The 23,289-nt window shown below is 42.4% G+C and overlaps 1 protein-coding gene across 2 annotated transcripts in view; it reads right to left on the bottom strand.

Annotated features, from left to right (window-relative positions):
* BCAR3 (BCAR3 adaptor protein, NSP family member) overlaps window positions 1-23,289 on the bottom strand; it is a 139,885-nt gene that overhangs the window by 32,319 nt on the left and 84,277 nt on the right. Inside the window, exon 1 of one of the 2 annotated variants that reach the window (XM_024217647.1) lies at window positions 3,049-3,245. The exons of the other annotated variant lie outside the window; for it this stretch is intronic. Within the exon in view, the coding sequence (XP_024073415.1) occupies window positions 3,049-3,132 (84 nt within the window). The 5' untranslated portion in view covers window positions 3,133-3,245. Of the gene's footprint in view, window positions 1-3,048; window positions 3,246-23,289 lie in introns of those variants that run through there. 2 annotated transcript variants of the gene reach the window in all.

The raw sequence follows: 23,289 nt of genomic DNA, 5'->3' as shown, positions 1-23,289 counted from the left end.
AGCAGTGCCTCTGCCCATTTCTACAGACAGCTGCCAATCAGACTGCAGTTTTCTGTAATTTGCAGTAAACATCTGAACTAGCTGTTGATCCTCATTCTTACTTACTGTTAGTAATTGAACGGGGGTGCACTTACTAAAATACACACACACCATCATCACGGTATAGCGTTATTAGGCTATAGAGTTTCTGAACTAAACATTATGTTGGACTTTACACTCCAGTAACTAAAATACCACTTTAGCTGCTGTATTTCAGATTTGCAAGAGTCACAAAGGTAGGTATAATGCATTATCAGTGCTCAGACCCTGTACATTTCACATTTCCCAGTGCATGTTGGGACATATATCAGTGTCCATGTGCTAGGCCAGATTCTGCTCTCAGTTACAGCTCAAGTCAGTGCAGTTACTGTGGATTTACCTCAGTGTAACAGAACAGAATTTGGTCCTGTGTGTCAAATGCATCCCTGGTATAACTCTACCGATGTCAGTGGATTTATTCAGGATGAACTTGTCCTCGGTAACTGCACACAGCTGATCCCTAACAAAATTAAGGATAAATCTCATCTAAATATAATCTATTTCCATTGAAGTCAATGGGTTTACACTGGTGTGAGAGAACAACTAGCCCTGAGTTCTTATCAATGCTGGCACCAAAGTGCATTGGCGTGCTAGAGAAAAGAGGCATTCAGCTCCCCATCTTGGATCCCATGTTCTCTTCCCCCCTACCCATTTCCATGTCTGACTGTTTTCCCCAAAGCAAGGGTGACCCATTTCCAAAATGTAGGCACTTCTTAAAATAGCAATTCATTGGATTTAATTAAAGATAAATCAGCAGTGCCTTCTGGAACACATGTATTGAAATCTATTTTAAATGCTGGAAATCTCTTTAAATAGAACCTTATTTTTGAAAGAGACCAGCTGTAATTTGTTTCTGCATAAAAGGCTTTATTCTTTTCCCATACAGCAAACACTATTAATGTTTCAGTTTCTCCAGAGACTATATGGATTAGACCAAATGGAAAATTACCATGACAACACCAGTGTTATTTTAGATATTAGAAATTCATGCCAAGTCAAACAAAGGGCATGGACGAGAATGATCGTTTTAATTCAGTTCTGATAGCGAACAATAAACCCCAACTTCATTTTGAAAGTTGTAGAGCAACAGAATTATAGTGAGAACCTTTAAAATCCCAATTAAAATTAAAAGCAATAAAGTTAATGGGACAGAGTCTCCTTTCTTTGACACCAGTGACTGCTTCAATGTGATTGCATCAGTGAAAAAGGAGAAGAGAATCTACAGTAGGGTCAAATTTTCAAAAGTGCCAAAGTGATTCAGGAGCCCAAATCCCCGACTGTCAGGGAGACCGTCTTTAGGACCTTATGAACATAAGTCTCACTGAAAGTCACTTTTGAAAATAGGACTAGGCTCCTTAATCACTTTGGCACTTCTGAAAATGTGACCCCTAATATTTTGAAAATGGAGATGAAATCATTCAGGACGGTATAGGATTTTGTCCTGGCAACCATACATAGTGAATGAAAGGTGAAGAAAAACTTAATCACCAATGCACAAAACAAACCTGCACTCTACTGAATGCAGTTAGCTTGGTCTGGTGGGGCACCATGCACCTATCACTCACTAGCACTGTCAGCAGCATTAAAAGGCTTGGGAGAGACACACAGCCCGCCTTCCTCAGCGAGGTAGCTGTTTGATGCAGTGCTGGGCATTTGATGGAGTTGAAGCAAAGGGGGAAGAGGCCCCAATCATGCAGCTACATACCAGGCTCGTCAAACAATCTGTAGCATGCGTTTTTGTTTTCAAACATAAATCAGGGACTAAGTCTAGGTTCTAGGATTCATTTCAACACAAACTAGTCTGTAATAATTACAGGAAGCCAGTCTTTAAAACAATCTTAATGTCTGCATTAATTACACTGTACAGTGGCTGCACTGTGTCTAGGTAGTGAAGGCATCTCCATCAGTGAGGACACTGTCCAATTCTAATCACAATGACAATACCTGTTTATGCCAACAGATGCTCATCTCTGAAGGCCTCAATGCATCTTCTTCACACAAACAAGCAGCCATGTGGGCTCACATATCTACAAACTAAACCCACGAGAGCAGCACAAATGGAGAGCCTGTTTATGTGGTTTGGCCTCTGTGGTTTTTATTAGGGATGGGGCTGAACAGTAAAACTGATCCAAAGCCCTTTGGGGAGACTTCGATCACAACTGATTGTGGCTCATATGGAATGTGTCCCACTCAATGTCTGTAAAGCATTTAGCACATTTAGGATATTATATAATCTCACATTTTAAATCTACAATAAAATCGGAATTGCCTGTAGGGTTTTAAAATAATACTACAATAAAAGAAAAACTAGTGACCTTGACCTAATACAAGTGTATGAAATGCTGCCACTGAAAAGAAGTACCTATTCTTTATAGCATTTTGGCTCCTTTGGACCAATACTAAGGCTTAACTAAAGCACTTCCGAACACTATTACCTGAATAGAAAGCAAAGACTCTGAACACAGTGGGGTAAATTCTCAAATGTAGGTGCTTAAATTTAGGCACCTAAATCTATATTTAGGCATCTAAATCAAAGTGGTCTGATTTACAAGGTACTGAGACCTTGAAGCCATAGGTGCAGGAACTAGGTGCCGCAACCCCTGGCTTGAAGTGGTTTCCATCATATACAGGGTTTAGAGTTTGGTTCAATGGCTCTCAGCCCCCCCACTATACAAATTGTTCCTCGCCCCTGCTTGAAGTTACTATTTAATTCCATGGGATCTGCTGGTGCTCAGTATCTCAAACTCAAGGCACTTTGATTTAGGAGCCTAAATACGGATTTGTGCATTCAACTTCAGGCAAGTAAGTTTGAACATTTTAAAGCCTCTCCTTCAGCCGAGAGTACACTATCAAAAGGTACTTCCATTATATGACCATCACACACTGTATCTAAACGTCATTTTAAAACAAGCACTGTTGAATATCAACTAGTATGCAGTATAGTTACTGTTATTGCAGAAGGGCACCTACCTTAACTCCAATAATGGATTTACGGTGATAAAAACAGCAAAGAGCTGCTATGAGAGTTTGAAAAACATTACAATCCTTAGGCATTTTCAAATCCTCTGTCCTGTGGACCCTTTGGATTAAAAGTAAATGGTCACCACCAGCAACTTTCAGGAGTTACTTGTGAGCTCTTTTGCATTGACCTCGGCCTGCCAGGGCTCATACACTCCCCGTTACTCACACATCAATCTGGGACTGTTTCCTCAGCTAATGCTGATACTATCAGTTCAGTGGCTTCTGGCATACTAGCTTGCAGCCTGCCATGTAGAGAGTGCCAGAATCCTCATGTGATCTATCACACTCACCAATGAAATTCTAACCCTCTGAGAAAGTGCCTCTATTTGGGTATCCCCTTGGATCAGAATTGCAGAGTACAAATTATTAAGCCACAAGCTCAAGGCAGACTCTTCTCAGCAACGTACAACACCTGAGTCACTCACTGCACTCCTAAAGGTTTGATTGCTCACTCCTGCTGTCTCTGTTCAGTCACAAAGTATCTACATGTTACATAAATAATTCTGTTCAGCACCCAAGTGATAAGGAGAGAGAGGGAGAGTGGTTGCCTAGGGCTTGCATGACTCTGTTACTCTTCATCATCAAACAAGATGTTATATCCTTAGAGTGCAGATAACCAAGGAAAATGTCAAATCTGTTTATTTTTAATTAGGAAGCTTCAGGCAGCCAGTCACGGGAAAACAATTGGGAGAAGCCAATTACATCAGCACAGCCATTATTAGCAATATAGCTAATGCAACCTTTTGGAGTTTAATTAAGATCATCAATAAACAGCCAGAGCCTGGTGCAGGTCCCACGTAACTGGGCAAGCTGTTAGAAAGGAGAACATACGTGTAAGTTTGAAAACTCTTCAGCGTGGAAATAAAGTTAAACGTAGTCCTCACAGAAAAGGAAGCTGTCATATTTACATACACGCTGCTCTTCTCTTAGAGAGCACAGTTCCATCCGGAGAGCTCTGCAAGGCTGTGGCTGTTAAAGTATTCCCTTTCATCTCTTCCTTTTAATCTCTTCTCGTATTGTGGAAAAAAATAAACAAAGCATTGCTGATTGGCTCTCTCAACACGGTCGTATTTCCTCTTCTCCTGCTCTTTTCCTTTCCAATGCATTAGTCCTAGATTATGCTCATAATAAAGAAAAAAAGCGGCACTTAAAACTTTCCTCAAAAATATACGGTCATAAATTGATTGGTTTGTATATGCACCACTGCCCTCTACTGGATGGAAGCAAAACTGGTCAACAATATGTCTTAGTCCCTGTATAATTAGGAACTAGCAGAGACTATTCTTTATCTCAAGTGTTAGGGACCTGTACTTTTGGAGGAAAGATTGGATTTCTATACAACTCCATTACTGTGACAGTCTGAGTGGCTATGACGTGCAGCACAGCAATAGCTGTGAGATTCCTACATGAACATGGAATTGTTACAATATTTTAAGAAGTTAAAATCTATAGTACCAGTGGAGAGGAAAATATTAGGAAATGAAGGGTGAACGAAGGAAATGGCTGAAGGCAAAAAGCTGGATTTAATTTAAAAAATAACTAACGTCCACAACATAAATAGCTTCTGGAACTCACTACCACAGGATACTATGGAGGCAAATAGTTTAGCAAGATTCAAAACAGGATTGGACATTTTTATTTATGACAACATCTGCAGATGTTTAATTTTAGTCATTTAATTTTAGAATTGTTTTTTTCAGCCAGTAGTTACTGAAACAGATTCACTGATGCTTGTTCCAGAAGCAGCTCAGTGGGAGGTGGTTTTCATGCAAAGCTCCTTTCCTCACAGTTTGCCTGCTAAGATCAACTACAAACACATATACTAAAATAAAGAAGTATCAGGGGGTAGCCGTGTTAGTCTGTATCCACAAAAACAACGAGGTGTCTGGTGGCACCTTAAAGACTAACAGATTTATTTGGGCATAAGCTTTCGTGGGTAAAAAAAAGCTTATGCCCAAATAAATTTGTTAGTCTTTAAGGTGCCACCAGACTCCTAGTTAAAATAAAGAAAAAGCTCTATTGTCCAGTGGGTGCCCTCCTGCTCCTGACCAGGGTGTGAGTGAGAGCTCTCAGAGACTCGTGTGCAGAAACACTGGCTACTGGCCTGTAAACTCACAAAGTGTCAAAAAAAGCCATGGGACCAAAATGTGGCCACTTCTTATGGATACAAAGCACAGCAGGGTTCACTTCTCTGAGTATTTTAAATGGAAATGAATTACAGAACACTGCAATTTATACAGGGCTGGCTCCAGGCACCAGCACAGCAAGCAGGTGCTTGGGACGGCCAACGGAAAGGGGCGGCACATCCAGCTCTTCGGCGGCGGGTCCCTCAGTCCCTCTCAGAGGGAAGAACCTGTCACCGAATTGCTGCTGAAGAATGAAGCGGCGGCGGTAGAGCTGCCGCCGAAGTGCCGCTGATCGTGGCTTTTTTTTTTTTTTCCTTTCGCCGCTTGGAGCGGCAAAAACGCTGGAGCCGGCCCTGAATTTATAGGTCTGATCCTGCAACCTATCTCCTCTAGTGTAGACGCGACAAAATCGATCCCCTATCGCTTTGCCGTCGACTCCGGAACTCCCACTGCGGCGAGAGGCGGAAGCGGAGTCGATGGGGGAGTGGCAGCGGTCGACTTGCCGCCGTCCTTACGGCCAGGTAAATCGACCTAAGATACACTGACTTCAGCTACGCTATTCGCGTAGCTGAAGTTGTGTATTTTAGGTCGACCCCCCCGCTAGTGTAGACCTAGCCTAAGAAACTCCTTCTCAAAACTGCACCTTCAGCTGGGCCCTGCATCTCCTCTCACACCAGCTACAGACATTCAAAACATCTATGGAGGATTCAGACAGAAACGGGCATTGGGAAAGATCCAGACATTGTCTTGGAGTTTGGCTTTTTTCATGGTCAGGTCTAATTTAGCACACATTATTCCGTGACCATGGAAACAAGGGCATTTCAGGCGACCTATGGTAAACAGCTATTCAGTTAGTTGCTAAAAGCTAGAGAAGTTTAATAATGCTGATTCCTTAAGAGGAGGGAGTGAAGGCTTAGGACAGCAGAGAGGGGTAGAGCACGTCTGATGTGGGTATTTTGTAAATGGCTACTCAGTATCTAGGCCCAGTGACTAGAGTGTAGTCCAGACATCCAGCTATAAACAAGGATGATTACTGACCCTGCACCATGTATATGTATTCCCATGCCCACAGCCATTTTACACATACAGTCATGTCTTAAATGACAAACTAATAGTTTTGTAAACTTCACTTAGGGCTTGTCTACATGGGGAAATTTATTGAGATAATTATTGCAATATAATTATACAGCTGTAGTTTTACTGGTATAACTCACTGCGTGGATACTTATTCTGGAATACAAGTGTCTTTTTCCAGTTTAGCTTTTGCAACTTTGAAAAATTTCCTCATGTAGACAAGCCTTTAAGGCTTAGAGAACGATTGTACCAGCTCTGCTCACGATCAGTGATATCTTGCCATTCACTGGTTTCCATGGGGCTCTATGGAGTGAGGCACTGCTCGACATGAGAGGAGGTGGCAGAATCGGGCCCTTAACGAAGAGCAGCAATGGCCAAGTTCTGCCCCCATATATATAATTGACTTGAATGGGGTTTAACAAGCTGTAAGTCAGAATTTGGCCATAGATTCCAAATTTGACCCAGACCAAGTTCAATCTCTTTCGGGTTTTCAAAGACAAACCAAAAATCACAACCAGAGATGGGAACAAGGACAGGAAAAGTCTATGAGATTTCCCTTACATGGTTTCCTTCCAAATCTTCTGAACAAGACCTGGTTGCCACTCTTTCCTTCTCCTCTATAAAAATAGAGGGGTTGGCGCTGTGCCTCCAATAGATCCCCAGTGGGCCCAACCTCCTGACTTGAATGGGTATTCACAGATATAATTGGATGTGATTTGGCCCAATATGTTTTGATGTGGAGGTGCGTGTTTCTCTTTGGAAAGGCTCGTCAAGCAGCAAATATAACAAAGCTCAAGTATTGCATCCACAATCTGAGATGAACAGCATGGCACAAATCACAAATAATAACTGGCAACTCATTCCTTCCTGTCTGTGAGAGTAAAGTAAAGAATCTGTTCAGAAGTGACTACTCACAGTGGGTGAGTGCCAGAAATAATGATCCTGGCCCTCAAGAAAAATAATACTGTCCAATTTAATATGACAACTGCTGGCATCCTTTACAAAAACAGCAGTGTAATTGTCAGGAAATAAAGACTTCTTTCTTTAGATAACGAATACTGCATCATTATACTGAATTAATCCTAGCCACCAAGCATATAAAAATGGGATATTTGTATTCATCAAGGCTTAATGCCAGTCTTGCATTGCTCTGTTTGTGTCCGTGAGAGAGAGAGCATGCACATATGCACCCCCTCCACAAAAAGTTAAAGAAAAGTCCATCTGCTTTCATTAATTTGAGAACAAAGAACGCAGGACACACCTACAAGATGGGGGACTCTATCTTGGGAAGCAGTGCCTCTAATAAGATTTGGTGGTCATGGTGGATAATCAGCTGAACATGAGCTCCCAGTGTGACACTGTGACCAAAAGAGCTAATGCAATCCTGGGATGCATAAACAGGGGAATCTCAAGTAGGAGTAGAGAGATTATTTCACCACTTTATTTGGCACTGGTGCCACCACCGCTAGAATACTGTCTACAGTTCTAGTGCCTACATTTCAAGAAGGATGGTTGATGAATTGGAGAGGGTTCATAGAAGAGTCACAAGAAGGATTAAAGGATTAGAAAACATGCTTTATAGCGATAGACTAAAGGAGCTCAATCCATTTAGTTTAACAAAGAAAAGGTTATGGGATGACTTGATTACAGTCGATAGGTATCTACATGAGGAACAAGTATTTAATTGGTCCTTCAATCTAGCAGAAAAAGGTACAACACAATCCAACAGCTGGAACTTGAAGATAAAAACTGAAGTTTTCAAACTGTAAATAAGATGTAAATTTCTAACTGTGATAGTAATTAACCATTGGAGCAATTTACCAAGGGTTGTGAGGGATTCTCCATCACTGACCATTTTATAATCAAGATTGGAAGTTTTTCTAAAAAATTTGCTCTAGGAATTATGTGGGGGAAGTTCCATGGCCTGTGTTATACAGGAGGTCCGAATAGATGATCACAACGGTCCCTTCTGGCCTTAGAATCTATGGCCTGGTGCGACATGTTACGAAGACACAGGACTGGAAGCTGGCCTCTTTGCGTTGCACTGCTGGCACAAAGCAGCCATAAAGCTGGTGTAGCTGGTTATGGGAGAATCACCAGAGTGGGAGGGAATCCTCTGTTAGCGAAGAAAAAGTATAGCAGCTCCTATGCACTGCCACATACCGGTAAGCTGTTTGTAGTCAGCCTTTGGGCTGCTCTAATTTACACAGGGGAACCAACTTGGTGCATAGATGACCTAGGAAAATAAAGAATCCAAAAAAGTGGTCTAAAGCCATTTTTTCACCATCCCATCCTGCATACATCTTGACAGCAACCCACGCTCTGAGTTGCTGAGTGCAAGAAAATAAATTTCCTGTGTCATATGCCTTCAAAACGTCAACTGCAGACTTAAATTGTCCCCCCACTCAGATCTGGGACTTTTACAGCTCCTTTACACTGTTCTGGCCAGATATGCCAAACCCGCGGAAAAAACACAGAAATTGGGCTTGTTTTTGGCTTAATTGGCTTGTGAGTTGCTTGTTGGCTATTTTTTGGCTTGTAGCTTGTTTGGCTTGTAGCAGCTTGTTGCTTTTTTTTTTTTTTTTTTTTTATCGGCTCCCAGCAAGCAGGGGCAAGGGGGGGAGAGAATCAGGGATGCACAGCAAGGTGCTTATTTAGTCAGGGTGCTTATTTACCACGTGAAAGTTGGCAACTGTGATTCTGGCATAAAAGGCCCAGGCATAAGGGACAAGGGTCTTATCACCATCCAGGAACTGAAGTACTGCAAGAAGAGACGATCCTGCATTTCAACATAATAAATGGCTCATTGAAATAATTTAAAACAACCTTATGAAAACAGACAAATACTTGAAGTAAGGACAAACTCGTGTGTAGCCTAGCTTCACTAACAATCAGTCTACACACTCACAACTAAGATAACATGCTAAATCAGAAGGCCAACTGTCTGGGAACTGTTCTCATTTATTCATAAAGATTTTAGCCTTGCAAATCAATTATGTAAAATAGTAGATTGCATCCCATAATGCAGGGTTGGGCAAACTTTTCGGCTCAAGGGCCACATATGGGTAGGGAAATTGTATGACGGGCCATGAATGCTCATGAAATTGGGGGTTGGGGTGCAGGAGGGCTCCGGCTGGGGATGCGGGCTCTGGGGTGGGGCTGGGGATGAGTGGGTGGGGGTGCAGGAGGGTCTCTGGGCTGGGACTGAAGGGTTCGGAGGATGGCGAGGGAATCTGGGCGGGGGCAGGGGTGTGGGAGGGGACCAGGGGGCCAGGCTCTGGGCAGCACTTAACTCAAGCGGCTCCCAGGAACAGCAGCATGTTCCCACCTCTGGCTCCTATGCGGAGGTGCGGCCAGGCGGCTCTGCACGCTGCCATGTCCGCAGGCGCCATCCTTGCAGCTCCCATTGGCTGTGGTTCTCGGCCAATGGGAGTTGCAGGGGTGGTGCTTGGGGTGAGGGCAGCATGCAGAGCCCCTTGGCTGCTCCTACACATAGGAGCCAGAGTGGGGACATGCGGCTGCTTCCGGGAGCCGTGCGGAGTGGGACAAGACCCAGACCCTGCTCCCCGGCTGGAATGCCGGAGCAAGGAAAGCCCCCAACACCGCTTCCCGGCGAGAGCTCAAAGGCCCGATTAAAATGTCTGGGGGGCCATATGTGGCCCCTAGGCCGTAGTTTGCCCACTCCTGCCATAATGGAATCATATGGATTTCAGCCCAAACCAGATAAAAAAATGGGTTGAGACACCTCTTTTAGTCCATATTCAATCAGCAAACTATTCAAACATTTGAATCAGCCTCACATGTTCTTCAGTGAAATATAAATATCCTGATCCCATTTTAGGTCGCTCTCCAAGAAAAACAGCTAGAAAGGCTGTACAGACAGGAAGCTGGATATAAAGGGGAATGGCATCAAAGCTAACTTCACATAGTGCAATGTTCAATATCATAAATTTCAGATTTTATATAACATGCAACCAGTCACCAGCATGTCCTGATGAATGGCACTGAACTACTGACACCACATGGGATACAGGGTACTGCAGTTTACAGCAAGCATACATGAAGTCTAATCATGGTTATAAATGCTACAGCTATAAAATGGCATCTGTAGGACTCTGAGCAAATGTGTTATGAATGGAACCTGAAAGCAAAATTAACCACATGATTCAAAAAAAATCCAGTCTGAAGCATCTAACCCCTAGGATGGCAACACTCTTAACTTAAATACAAGAATTTCCCTTTCCCTTAACAGGGCCTTCTTTATTAACATGTGAGAAATATACAATGCAGCCCATTTGTATTGGCCATCATTGCCGTCAGCAGAGCTCCCATTCCCCATTCTTCCTGGTTCTTAGTCCTGTCCTATCCCCTCTGTTAATCTTCTGAGAGAGATGCCTCCACACAGTGGCACTACCTCCCTAGTTATTCACAACAGAATAATGCACGTATTTTACAAAGCGCAAGTCATAGGGAAGGAAGGGCGGGAAGATGTCCAAAATGGAAGGGGGTGAAGGCACTCCTGAAACTGCTACCTAAAACTAGCCCCTCCCTAATTCAACTGCATGTGGACCTAAATTAAATATACAAAAGCCTGATACCAAAGACCCATCACTCAGCGCGCATTCTGCCACCTGTGTATAGGGCAATCCTTATTGGGACTGACCTTTTCTTTCCCATACACTCTCCTACCTGTTACCTTTGCTTTTTGCAGGCTGTTGTAGCTGTGGCTTCTAATCATAATTCAGTAGACATCACCCCGCCCAAAAGAGCACTTTGTTCCACCTAACATTCCCCCACCTTCTCTTGCAACCCAGACCCACTTGCAACTCAAAGAAGGAGGGAAAAGAATGGAACTACAACATATTAGGAGATCTTGAAGCAGGTTCCCCCTCCCCCCCCAATGAAGTGGGTGAGACACACCATGTAAAAGGAACAGTTTTATTCCAATCAGATGCACATATAGAGAAAGCTATAGCATCATGCTACGAAAGACAGGGAAAAGGAACTTCAGCCTTAAAGGACCACTCCTTGAATAGTTATACAGCCTGAAATTATTACCATAATCTGCCTGGCAACAAATTACACTCTAACTCCCCCTTGTGGCTCTGCAAAATCTGTTACAGGAAAGTACAGCTGTAATCTGGTTTCCTTCCAGATATGAAAGAGAGTCAAACACAGGCTTCTTGCCTTTTCTACACTAAACAACTGAACCATTGTTGAACTGCTCTCCTTGAACGAGTGTCGATGACAGTATCAGAGACAAAACCATTTCCAACACCATGTCAGGATCCCTTGGATGGTGTGATCCACTCACATGGATTCAGCTACCACCTTTTACCATCCTAGGTAAGATCAAAGCAACACTCATTGAACGGGGAAAATGTTTTGAAGAACAAGCCAGGATACTCTCTTCCCTTTCTTCAAAGCTGTCTGCCCCTATTGGTCACAGTGATGCCAAGCCTCAGCATTCTGTTCAATTCAACGCTTAGCCTAGAAGATTAGGTACCATCAGTGATGAAAAATGCCATCTTCCAACTCCAGCTTGCTAGGGAACTTCACTTCACCCCTTGCTCCCAAATAAGGTTCTGGCCTCACTGATCCATGTGCCTGCCACCTCCACACTGGATTACTGTACCTGTATCTGAGGCTGAAGGAGACAACAATGCCGGGCCTCCAATTCCATAATGGGACTGGCTGCCACAGGTACATAATACGGTTGCTTTGATCCCTCCTTCAGCTCCCAGTCCACTTTTCTTGTTAGTGCAAGTCCTTTGTCCTGATCTTCAAAATAATCAATAGATCAGGACCTAGCTGCCTCAGTGACCATAGTTCCATCCATTACTCACCATGATCACCTGCACTCCTCTGGGACAATACTGCCCACAAAACGCAGGATGAAACATGTGAGAACCAGAGACATTTTGCTCTCACTCAATGGAAACAACCCCAGCAGCCAAGAAAGGTGCAATATAGAAGGGATAAGAGTTCTGTCCCTTTATGGATGGCTATCGAAATCCAGCTCTACTGCAAATGGTTAAATTATTTCATGTCACAGAGAGAGGAATAAAATCAACTCAGAACACATTTTAGCAACAATTCCACTTCCAGGTGACACCACCAACAAACATGTAATCAATCAATTTTCCACTGTGTTAATTAATAAATCAATTAGTTCATGTTTGCATGAGCCTTTGAAAATTAAAAGTATTGTAGAGGTGCTATGTATTACATACTGCATTGCCTATTCAGTGCCACACCTCACCCCCACTTTATACAACATGTAGTGACAGGACTCATGGTAACAGGAGGCCCATGAATGACAAAAGAGAATGAAGACCATAACATGCATACTGGGATGACCATTACCGTCTTCTCCCTCCCCCCGCCACCATTATTATTTTATTTTATTTTATTATTTTTAAAGAAATGCTCCTGGCCTAGAGCCTGATGCAAATCCCAAAGTCAGTAGGAGTCCTTCCATTAACTGTAATGGGCATTGGATCAGGCCCCGGTGCCCAATGTCTATCATGTCAATATAAGACACATTTTGTTTTCCATTTCAAAAATAATCATGCAAAAGATAACGATCTTCAATACAAATTTATGATTTTATAAGGTGCATGATTCTGAACCACAAATAAAATCTTGTGTGTTGCCGTTCCTTAAAAGTAAACATCGTCCTGTATTTTTAATTTCTTTGAAAAGCAGGTGGCCACTCTACTGTTACCCATACTTTTGCCTCATTGGCAATGCCATTTTGATTCAGTGACCTTATTAATAGCAGCATGACTCTCAGCATTTGGAAGCCATAAATGTGGATATTTTGAAGAAAAATAAAGGACACTCCAATTTCTTCCAATGAAATACATGGGAGGACTAAGAGCATTGTCATGAAACTCTGGACAGCAGGGCCAGCTTTAGGCTGCTTCCCCCGAATCGGGTCCCGCGCCTAAGAGGGCCCCGCGCCCTAAAGAAGAGCGCCTAACTTAGGCGCCATTTTAATTTTTTTACTCACCCAGCGGCGGTCCAGGTCTTCGGCGGCACATCGGCGGCGGGTCCTTCACTTGCTCCGGGTCTTCGGTGGCATTTCGGCGTCGGGTCCTTCAGTGCCGCGGAAGACCTGGAGCGAGTGAAGGACCCACCACCGAAGTGCCACCAAAGACCCAGACCGCCGCCGGGTATTCGAATCGGGCCCCGCACATACTAAAGCCAGCCCTGCTGGATGGTCCCTGAGACATAGAAACAGGTGGCATGTTTCATAGAAATACAGACTTTAACCGAAGATATTTACTGCAGAGATTTATGTTTTATCTCACAGCTCCTGGAATACTTCTTCCCTCCAAAAAGTAGCACTTTTGGCCAATTCCAGGGATAAACAACGATGGAAATTGGTTTGCAAAATTGTTGTTTACCACAAAAGAATGACCAACAAGAGATGTGTGGCTTTTGCCATAGAACAGGGAGAGATGTTTGATGCCTTTACTACAGATAGAGCTGCAGAGGAAGAGGGATTTGGTGGACTGACCATGTGTTTAAGATTCAGAAGTTCCTGGTTTCTACTGCTAGATCTGACTCACTTTCTCCATCTGTAAAAATGGGTTGATAATAGTTATCCACCTCAAAGGGGTGAGGTGAGGATTAATTAGTTAACGGATGAAAGCACCATCCGAGCTCTAAGTATGCCTACTGGCGCCAAGGTACCATAGAAATTGGCGCAATATACTTTTACAGGCAGATAGATTTTCAGCTCAAAGCTCAGCTATTGCAACTGTAGTGAATTTATAAGCTTTGATGTTTCAGGATCAAACAGAACTTAGAGTTAATGATTAAAAATAAATAAAATCAGAATGTGGTTATTAAAGAGTCAGTGATTTATAATGAAACTACAGAGATAAGATTATTCTTTAACATGCAATCCTGGAAAGTAAATGACAGTCACAGAAACATCATTTTATGCATACCCAAGTCAGCAAAACTACAGCAGTATGTAAGAATAGGCATTGCTCTATACACCAGAGTCACCAATCCTACCTGCAGCAGTAACGCAAGTGGAGAGAAAAAGAGTGCAAGAGTCAGCACTACAGAAAGATCACCCAATGAAAGGTGGGGGGTAACTTTCTATTAATAATGACTACCATCCATTCTTGGGTGAACTAGAACTCATGAATTGATTATCACTCAAAAGAGAGAGAATTCTAATGCCTACCGTGTATTCAAACACCGATCTTAGTGAGAAAAATAATCAGGAACATCTAGGCATGGAAAAATCAAAAAGACTAGTGTAGGAAATTGTCTACTGGCCAAGCATGAATTAGACATGCAATAGGAAATTGTATTATATAGTTTTACATAGTGATAGGCACACTTCTTGCATATTCACTGGGGGAAAAACAGCTTGGATTTAGGTCACTGTAACAAAAAGAACTATATGTGAATTACTATTTTCCAACTTTTCATAGACTTACCTGATGTCAACCACATCAACAAAAGCCGTGAGGATACCCCTGAAACCTATATTTGCATGGGTAAAATTCCAGCAACAATCATGGACAATATTATTCCATTGAGAAATTAGAGGGATTTCCATGAATTTAAACATATAGGGTGCAATTTTCAAAGGCGCCTGGGGGAGTTAGCTACATAGTTCTCATTACATTTTAATGGGATTTGGGCATCTAACTCCCTTAGGCTCCTTTGAAAATCCCAGTTGTAACTATTAGACCAAATACAAATACCAAATATCTGGGCTGATAGAGCTTTTGGGGGGGAACAGTAGAAACAAATATTTAAAATTTTAAAAATAGGGAATGTTCATCCTAAGAAACACAAGGCATATATGGATCCAAAAATGTTTAACAATATAGTTGTCATTTTCCACTTTGCCTCAGAAAAGCACTCTCATTCCACAGAACAGATAAAAGCTTTAAATCTTCTGACAGCCATGCTGGAAGTAAATGACTGTTGCTATAAACCATCTAAGTGATCATCCTTTCTCAATTCTCTTTATTTTTTAAAAAGTAAAAAACTCTATTCAGTATCATTCTACCGACCTGCACTAGAGGGCAATGCATACCATCAGGCACTCCTCAAGTATCAAATTTTCAAATACTGTTTTTTTTTTTTTGTCTGGAGAGAGATAATGAACTGGCTCAACAATCGTCTAAATTACTGACAATCTCTTCTTTCTGAACTGTTTTGGTGATCCACAAAAGGGTTGTGTTAAAGCCATGTTTTCAGGTGAAGTTCTGTTGAAAAGTTAAATATAAAAAAACTCTTTCTAAAAAGCTTCCTGAAGTGACGTTATAAAATAGCTTCCATGCCAGTGGGTTTCTTCCAGTTTGACAGTTTGTTCATAGTTACCACAGAAGCTTTGTAAAGTATGTTTAATCAGGTATGTAGGAAGATTTTCAGATTTCTACTAATGGAGGCATATCCTGCATGTTGCTACCCTTATTATTTGCCCTCCTATCTGTTGCAATAGTTGCAGCAGCAACAGGGGCAAAGAAACAAAACTGGAAAATTTTGGATCTGAAAAATCCTCTTGCTGCTTGGTGTTGACAAATTCTATTGGAGTCTCCATCCCAGCTCTGATTCTTAATGGATAATGCTCACGGACAGGGTTAGAAATCTGGCAAACTCACTGCTCACAAGTCATAACATGCATCTCATTGTGCAAGTCTCCAGAGGACAACATTAAACAGAAGCTCATTTTATCAGCATGAGCAGATCTAGATGATGCAGTTGGGAGTTTTTCTGGAATGGGCTGATTTCTGGACAGGGTGAGGCTTCTGTAAAAGATTATCACAGTGTCTTGGGGGAGTCCTCTCAAAACATCTTCAGTGCCACAGTGAAAGGATTCTTTCCCAACCCTTTAACATTTGTGATGCCAATAGGTTGAAAAAAAATATATTTTCTTCCTACTATTCTCATGGAACTCTTTCCAAATGGTCTTTTTGGCATGTGAGTGACCAACAATGGCAAGAAAATCAGTAAGAAATCATGATTACTGCCAATGTCCATATAAGAGCCAGACAGCTGCAAAAGTTAGTTCTGTTTTAATTTGGGAATAGTAATAAAAGGTTGGTCTCTACAATATTTTGATTTACCACCCAGGAAATGTCCCCACATGAGCCGCAATGCTTCCTGCAGGGGAGATCACTCTCTAAAATACTGGACCGCACTGCAAAGCTACAGGAAAAGTAGGCTGACAGAGGCTCTGATGCCAAGCAAAGTTTTGTTTTCAGATACATTAGGGTTAAGCCCTCATAATGCTGCTGCCATCGCTATAACAGTGTGACTCTCTGGGCAAATCTCACAAGTAAGATGGAATAAAACCTATAGAAGAAAAAAATACAGTTAGGTGATATGGGGCTGGGGTAAGCAGGTACAACTCATTTTCAATGGAGCATCACAAATGAAGGATGACAGCACTGCAGTTGTAACTTCCTTACGGAAGTGGTGAAACTGTTTCTCCACATTGATCTCTAAATATAAACTTTCTTCATGACCATACTCAGCAGACAGTCAGTCATAGATTTTGTAATTCTTTCCATTGAAGCTTTAATGCACATTTCCAGAGTAAGCCCACAACTCATCAGTGATGCATTAAATTATGATTTCTGTCACTATCAGCAAACTGTATGGAAACACTGTGCAAGATTTCCATGTAAGGAGGCAATTAATCCATTCTTCCGTCTTCCCACCCTCTCCTAGCTACAATAAGAGAAAATAAACACTTTATTACAAAACCTCAAAGATCTTAGTAGTGGATAGGGGAGTGGTGGGTGGCTATATTTAGTTCATACAAATTTGATTGCAAGAGCTCAAATACAGTCCTGTTACACATTCACAGCTGGCACCTTTTGATCCTTTCGCCCATCCCCCACAGAGCGATGGAGTTTGTTCTGTGGATGTGCAGACTCAGGCACAAAAAAAAAAAAAAAACCAAAAAACCACACTCCCGGCACAGGCAGCCAATGGATCCATTATTTGGTTCATAAAACTTGTAAAATCTCACAGAATGTACAACGTTCTATTGTTTTTATAAATCTCTTTCATGACTTTGTTAGCAGCCTAACTCAAAGTAGACTGGCCTGTTTTCACTTCTGGAATAAAAGGGTATTCTGAAAGAGCCATTTAACTGTGGCCATGGTTTCAGCAGTACTGTGAGCACAAAGGAAGGGTTGAAGTCATGTTGCCACTTTTCAGTACTCAGGCTCCAACACATCAGTACATTTTTTCCCCTTAGAACTGGTTTATGCATAATTAGCTCTCTTTTTATCAACTGGATGACATAATGCATCATTATTCAAGATGCAGTAAACTGCCATTTGGGAACTTTAATTTAGATTCAAGTATGAGAAACTCTATAACGTGCCTATAGAATCTTCTCTGAAAAAGAACATGTTCAAAGGATTAATGTTACAAATGAGCAGTCTAAAATATCTGCTGTCATTGAGCAGCATTAATAGGAAGGAAAACGAATCCTTTTGCGGTCACTCTGGGTAGAGCATTTTCTAAACAGGTCCCTCAATTTACCTCTAAATGCAACTAATTATTTACTTCAGCTCCAGACAACAGTTTTTGGCAAGGAAAGAAAGTATGGATGAAAAACTAAAATGATACAACAAACCTACAAGGGTGTGTTAAATAACAGATTATAAACATCTCCATCTTTTATGGCGACATCTGGCTGCAGCTCCTGGTGTGCGTCTAACACCACTATGCTTTGTTTATTGTGCAGACACTTGGCGTATTGTAATTTTCTTGAATCCAGCCAGTAACTATATTATTTTTTTTCCTTACTCCACAATGAATCCCCTCCATTCTATTTAAAACTGAATTGCAGCTCATCTGGGAATGTTTGTCATTTCCAAGCAGGAGCACTTTTTGAAACAAGTACTCCATGGAAACAAGCATATGTTCATACTACAGACTGACAGAGCCCAGTTCACAAATAGAGGACACTGCCAGGAAGGAGGGGGAGCTGGAGGATTCCCAGCATACTCTGAAGGAAGGAGGTGGCATGCAGGAAACTCCATACAAGTCCGGTCTGACCAGCAGCAGAGACTCAGAGAACTGGAAGGGACCTCGAGATGTAATCTAGTCCAGCCCTCTGCACTCATGGCAGGACTAAGTATTATCTAGACCAGTGGTCTCCAAAGTGGGGTGCGCAAGAGGATCCTTGGGGTGCGCAGCAGGAGGAGCACTTTTTTGTGTGTGTGTGTGTGCTTTGGCAGTTCGGGCGGGAATCCAAATTGTTTTTTGTTTTTTTTTTCCTTGCTTCGGCGCGGCAGGGGTTGAGTGCTCACAAATTTTTTACTGATAGGGGTGCGCGATCAAAAAAGTTTGGACACCACTGATCTAGACCATCCCTGACAGGAGTTTGTCCAACCTGCTCTTAAAAATCCCCAATGATGGAGATTCCACCAGCTCCCTAGGCAATTTATTCCAGTGCTTAACCAATCTGACAGTTAGGAAGCTTTTCCTAATGTCCAACCTAAACCACCCTTGCGGCAATTTAAGCCCATTGCTTCTTGTCCTGTTCTCAGAGGTTAACAACAATAATTTTTCTCCCTCCTCCTTGTAACAACCTTTTATGTACTTGAAAACTGTTATCATGTCCCCTCTCAGTCTTCTCTTCTCCAGACTAAACAAACCCAATTTTTTCCCTCATAGGTCATGTTTTCTAGACCTTTAATCATTTTTGTTGCTCTTCTCTGGACTTTCTCCAATTTGTCCACATCTTTCCTGAAATGCGGCACCCAGAACTGGACACAATAGTCCTGTTGAGGCCTAATCAGCATGGAGTAGAGCAGAAGAATTACTTCTCGTGTCTTGCTTACAATACTCCTGCTAATACATCCCAGAATGATGTTTGCTTTTTTTTGCAACAGCGTCACACATATTTAGCTTTTGGTCCACTATGACCCCCAGATCCCCTTCCGCAGTACTCCTTCCTAGGCAGTCATTTCCCATTTTGTACGTGTGCAACTGATTGTGCATGATGTGTACACGCTGTTTCCCCCTCTGGATCCCAGGACTCTGAAGGGAGGGTATGCTGGTGTCAGGCCATGCAGCTGGAGTCTAGGGAAAAGGAGGTATAAGTGTCTGAGCTGTGGGGGGGACCCCACAGCTAGGCTTTGAAGGGAGGGGTGGAGGTGTCTGGCCCCAAAGCTGGGCTCTGTAGGGAAGGGGTTACAGGTGTCTGGGACAGGGGGCCCCGTGCAGCCCCCTCCACCATCCACCAAATACCCACCTCCCAGCACACACACACAGACCCCTCCAGCATCCGCCAAATACCCACCTCCCCATACACACACAAACCCCTTCAGCACCCATCAACTGTACCCCCTCCAGCATCCTCCAACTGTACTCCTCCTCCAGCGACCCTTCCCCCTTACCTGGGCAGTATCCTCTCTTTGGAAACCTCTATATGGTAACTTTACAGAGGCGGGGTGAAAAAATTAGAATCAACTAAAAGACCAGAAGGGCAGAGTTTTCCCCCAAGATGTGCCCAGCTGGCATGTGTGACACACCCAGACTGAGGTGCCCAACAAAAACATAACAGAGAAACAGGAACTGGGTTGTCATAGAGGTTTCTTTAACTCTACTCCCAGGGGAATCTTTTTTGTTGTCTTTATTGTTACAGACAGGTATTTTGAAATAAATAATCAAAATTATTGAAACTGGAGTGATTATATTGTGTTATTTTGAAAATAAAATATGCAGAATTTTAAAATATTGTGTGCAGAATTTTTAATTTTTTGGTGCAGACTTCCCCCAGGAGTACAGTGTAGCACTTATGTGATATTTTGGAAAAGCTGCAATTGGTGGGAACCAGCTTTCATGCTGCATTTCGATTGCACATGGCTATGTTATCATCTGGGTAATGCCAACAGGTGCAGACTACTTGAACGCAAGGGAACTAAATCTACCCCATTATACACTGGTTTTATGCCATGGTAGATGAGAACAGAATCACATGAAAGCCCTTTTCCCCAAAGAGTTTACAATCCAAACAACCTGATAAACAATGGAGTATAAGAAAATGTAGCATGAATGGTCACATTTTCCATGTGATTATCATTAGGATCATACTTTATGTTTGGGTACTTATATTTAAATTTATTTTCAGCCATCTAATTTAACACTTTGCAGTAGGAAGGTCTAAGGGCTTGTGAATGGGCTCCCCGGTCCTCTCCTGGAAAACCCTGGCTGGTAAGTCCCCTTGGTGAATTGAGCAGCACACAGGTCCACCAAGGTATCTTCACCATGTGCATTTATTGTTTATCTCCTTCTTAAGCTCCAGGTACAATACAGCCATATAGCGGCAGTTATGAGAAGCCTCCTTTCAGCACCCTGGTTTAGCTTTTTAAATTGCCTGCTTTCCTTCCTGGGTTCTCCAGCTGGTGAGCTAATTACCTCATTAACTCATCAAGCTACCAGCTCTCTCCTACCTTCAACCCACTCAGTGCCCTACTTGTTCTAGGTGACCAGGTGCTGGCTTTAATAGAGCCCAGTTTGAAGCAGCTCATGGCACCCTGCCACAGGGCTACAGAGCTATGTTCTCTTGCATGCATCAGACAGTTTGGTCTTAGGAAAGTTCTCTTGCTCACAGCTAGAACCGCAGGAATCCTATCTATTCTGATATCACATATCAACAAAGTGAAATGCTCTTGGTGCTCTTTTTATTGATTTTTTTCCCTTCCTCATTTTATTTACTTCTAAGGGTTAATTTTGTTGCTTATCTCTTATCAGTGCCACTTCCTTCTATAACAGGCTTGTGTCAAAGATTATCAAATAAAAAGAGGTGAGGTAACTAATGGAAAATCTTGAGCGTGCTTCAACTCCATGAGCTCAAGCAAAGCAAACTAAGACTTTGTGCCTCTTGCCAAATACACTTGTTAAGTGCAAACTGCAGTGGTGGGTAGGAGCACAGCTGGATGCTACAGGAACCTCTGCACTGAACTTTGGGACCTTACAGGGACTTTATTGTTCTGCAGTTTACAAATACCACTTTCCAACTATAGCATCTTTTATCCAAGGAGCTGGGAGAGCTTTATAAACATTATAATATATTAATCCTCACAAGGTGAAGTACAGCAGGTTATAAATAAGCACAATGAAAAAAATTGAGAAGACACAAAAAATTAAAGATGCAAAAACCAAAAAGATTTTTAAAAATGTTTTTAAAAAGTTTAAAAACTACATTAAAAGAAAATTAAAGACTAGCAGCTATTGAGATGTTCCCTTCTTTGTGCAACAAGTTCAAGAATGAATTATTTCTTATTCCTATATGTATGTTTTAACTAGCTATTTAGAATCCTCAGGATTTTTCCAATCGGGATTTTTATTCTAAGGCATGTCAAATTCTAGGCCTAAACTACTTGACAGTTCATTAAAATGAGGGAGCAGGAGAGGGGAAGTGGAAGAGATGGGGTTACTATGCCCTCCTCCTGTCTTACAAACTTGTTCCCCCAGGCTTCCCTCCCCAGCTCCAAAATCTTAATGATTAACAAACACATCAAATACTGACAAAAGTATGGGGCCTATTCCTACTGGAAAGATTACAAGCATCAGAATTAGCACTTAGACTATTATCATGTCACAGCATCACTTCCTGTTACCAAGCCCACTGGTGAATGACCAATACAGAACCTTTTCTTCCTCTCTGCCATATACATAGATGCCAACTTTTCCAGGCACCGGTGGGTGCTCGGCCCCGCCCCGACTCCATCCCTGCCCCGCCCCAACTCCACCCCCTCCCTGCCCTTATTGGACCCCTTCCCCAAATCTCTGCCCCAGCCCCGCCTCTTCCCTGACTGCGCCGCGTTCCCTCTCCTCCCCCCTCCCTCACAGCACTTGCCGCCGCGAATCAGCTGTTTCATGGCGGGAAGCGCTGGGAGGGAGGGGGGAAGAAGTGGAGCCGCGGCGCGCTCAGGGGAGGAGGTGGAGGTGGAGCAGAGGTGAACTGGGGTGGGGGGTTGGGGCAGGGAGCTGCTGGTGGGTGCAGAGCATCCACCAATTTTTCCTCGTGGATGCTCCAGCCCTGGAGCACCCACGGAGTCGGCGCCTATGCATAGATTCTAAGGCCAGAAGGAACCACTGTGATTGCGTAGTTTCACCGACATATAACAAAGGCCATAGAACTTCCCCAAAATAATTCCTGTTTGAACTATACCATCTGTTTTTAAAAAATCCAATCTTGATTTTAAAATTTTCAGTGATGGAGAATCCATCACAATCTTTGGTAAATTGTTCCAATGATTAACTACTATCTAAAAACTTAAGCCTCTTTTCCGGTCTGAATTTGTCTAATTTCAAAGTCTAGCCATTGGATCTTCTCTGCTAGACTGAAGAGCCCATTATCAAATATTTGTTCCCTATATAGGTACTTACAGACTATAATCAAATCACCTCTTAACCTTCTCTTAGGTAAGCTAAATGGAGTCAGCTCCTTGAGTCTATCACTATTAGGCATGTTTTCCAATCCTTTAATCATTCTTCAGGCTCTTCTCTGAACCTTGTCCAATTTAGCCACATCCTTCTTGAATTGTAGACACCAGGACTGGACATAGTATTCCAGTAGTGGTTATACTAGTGCCAAACACAGAGCCAATATAACCTCTCTTCTCCTACTTGAGATTCCCATTTATGCATCCCAGGATCACATTCGCCTTTTTGGCCACAGCGTCGCACTGGGAACTCATGTTCAGCTGATTATCCACCATGATCCCCAAGTCTTTTTCAGAGGCACTGTTGCCTAGGATAGAGTCCCATTGTGTAAGAATGGCCTATATTCTTTATTCCTAGATGTGTAACTTTAATACATATGTATTAAAATGCAAATTACTTGCACCCGGCTTACCAAGTGATCCAAATCACTCTATCAGTGACCTCTCCTCTTCATTATTTAGCTCCTCCCCCACAATTTTTGGTGTCATCTGAAAATTTATCAGTGATGATTTTGTCTTCTTCCATGCCATTA

This window comes from Terrapene carolina, unplaced genomic scaffold (assembly GCF_002925995.2).
Source record: "Terrapene carolina triunguis isolate 2854851 unplaced genomic scaffold, T_m_triunguis-2.0 Scaffold210, whole genome shotgun sequence".
NCBI classification, from domain to species: domain Eukaryota; kingdom Metazoa; phylum Chordata; order Testudines; family Emydidae; genus Terrapene; species Terrapene triunguis.
Note: the sequence above shows the minus strand (reverse complement) of the source record. Positions and strands in the feature narration are given on the sequence as shown.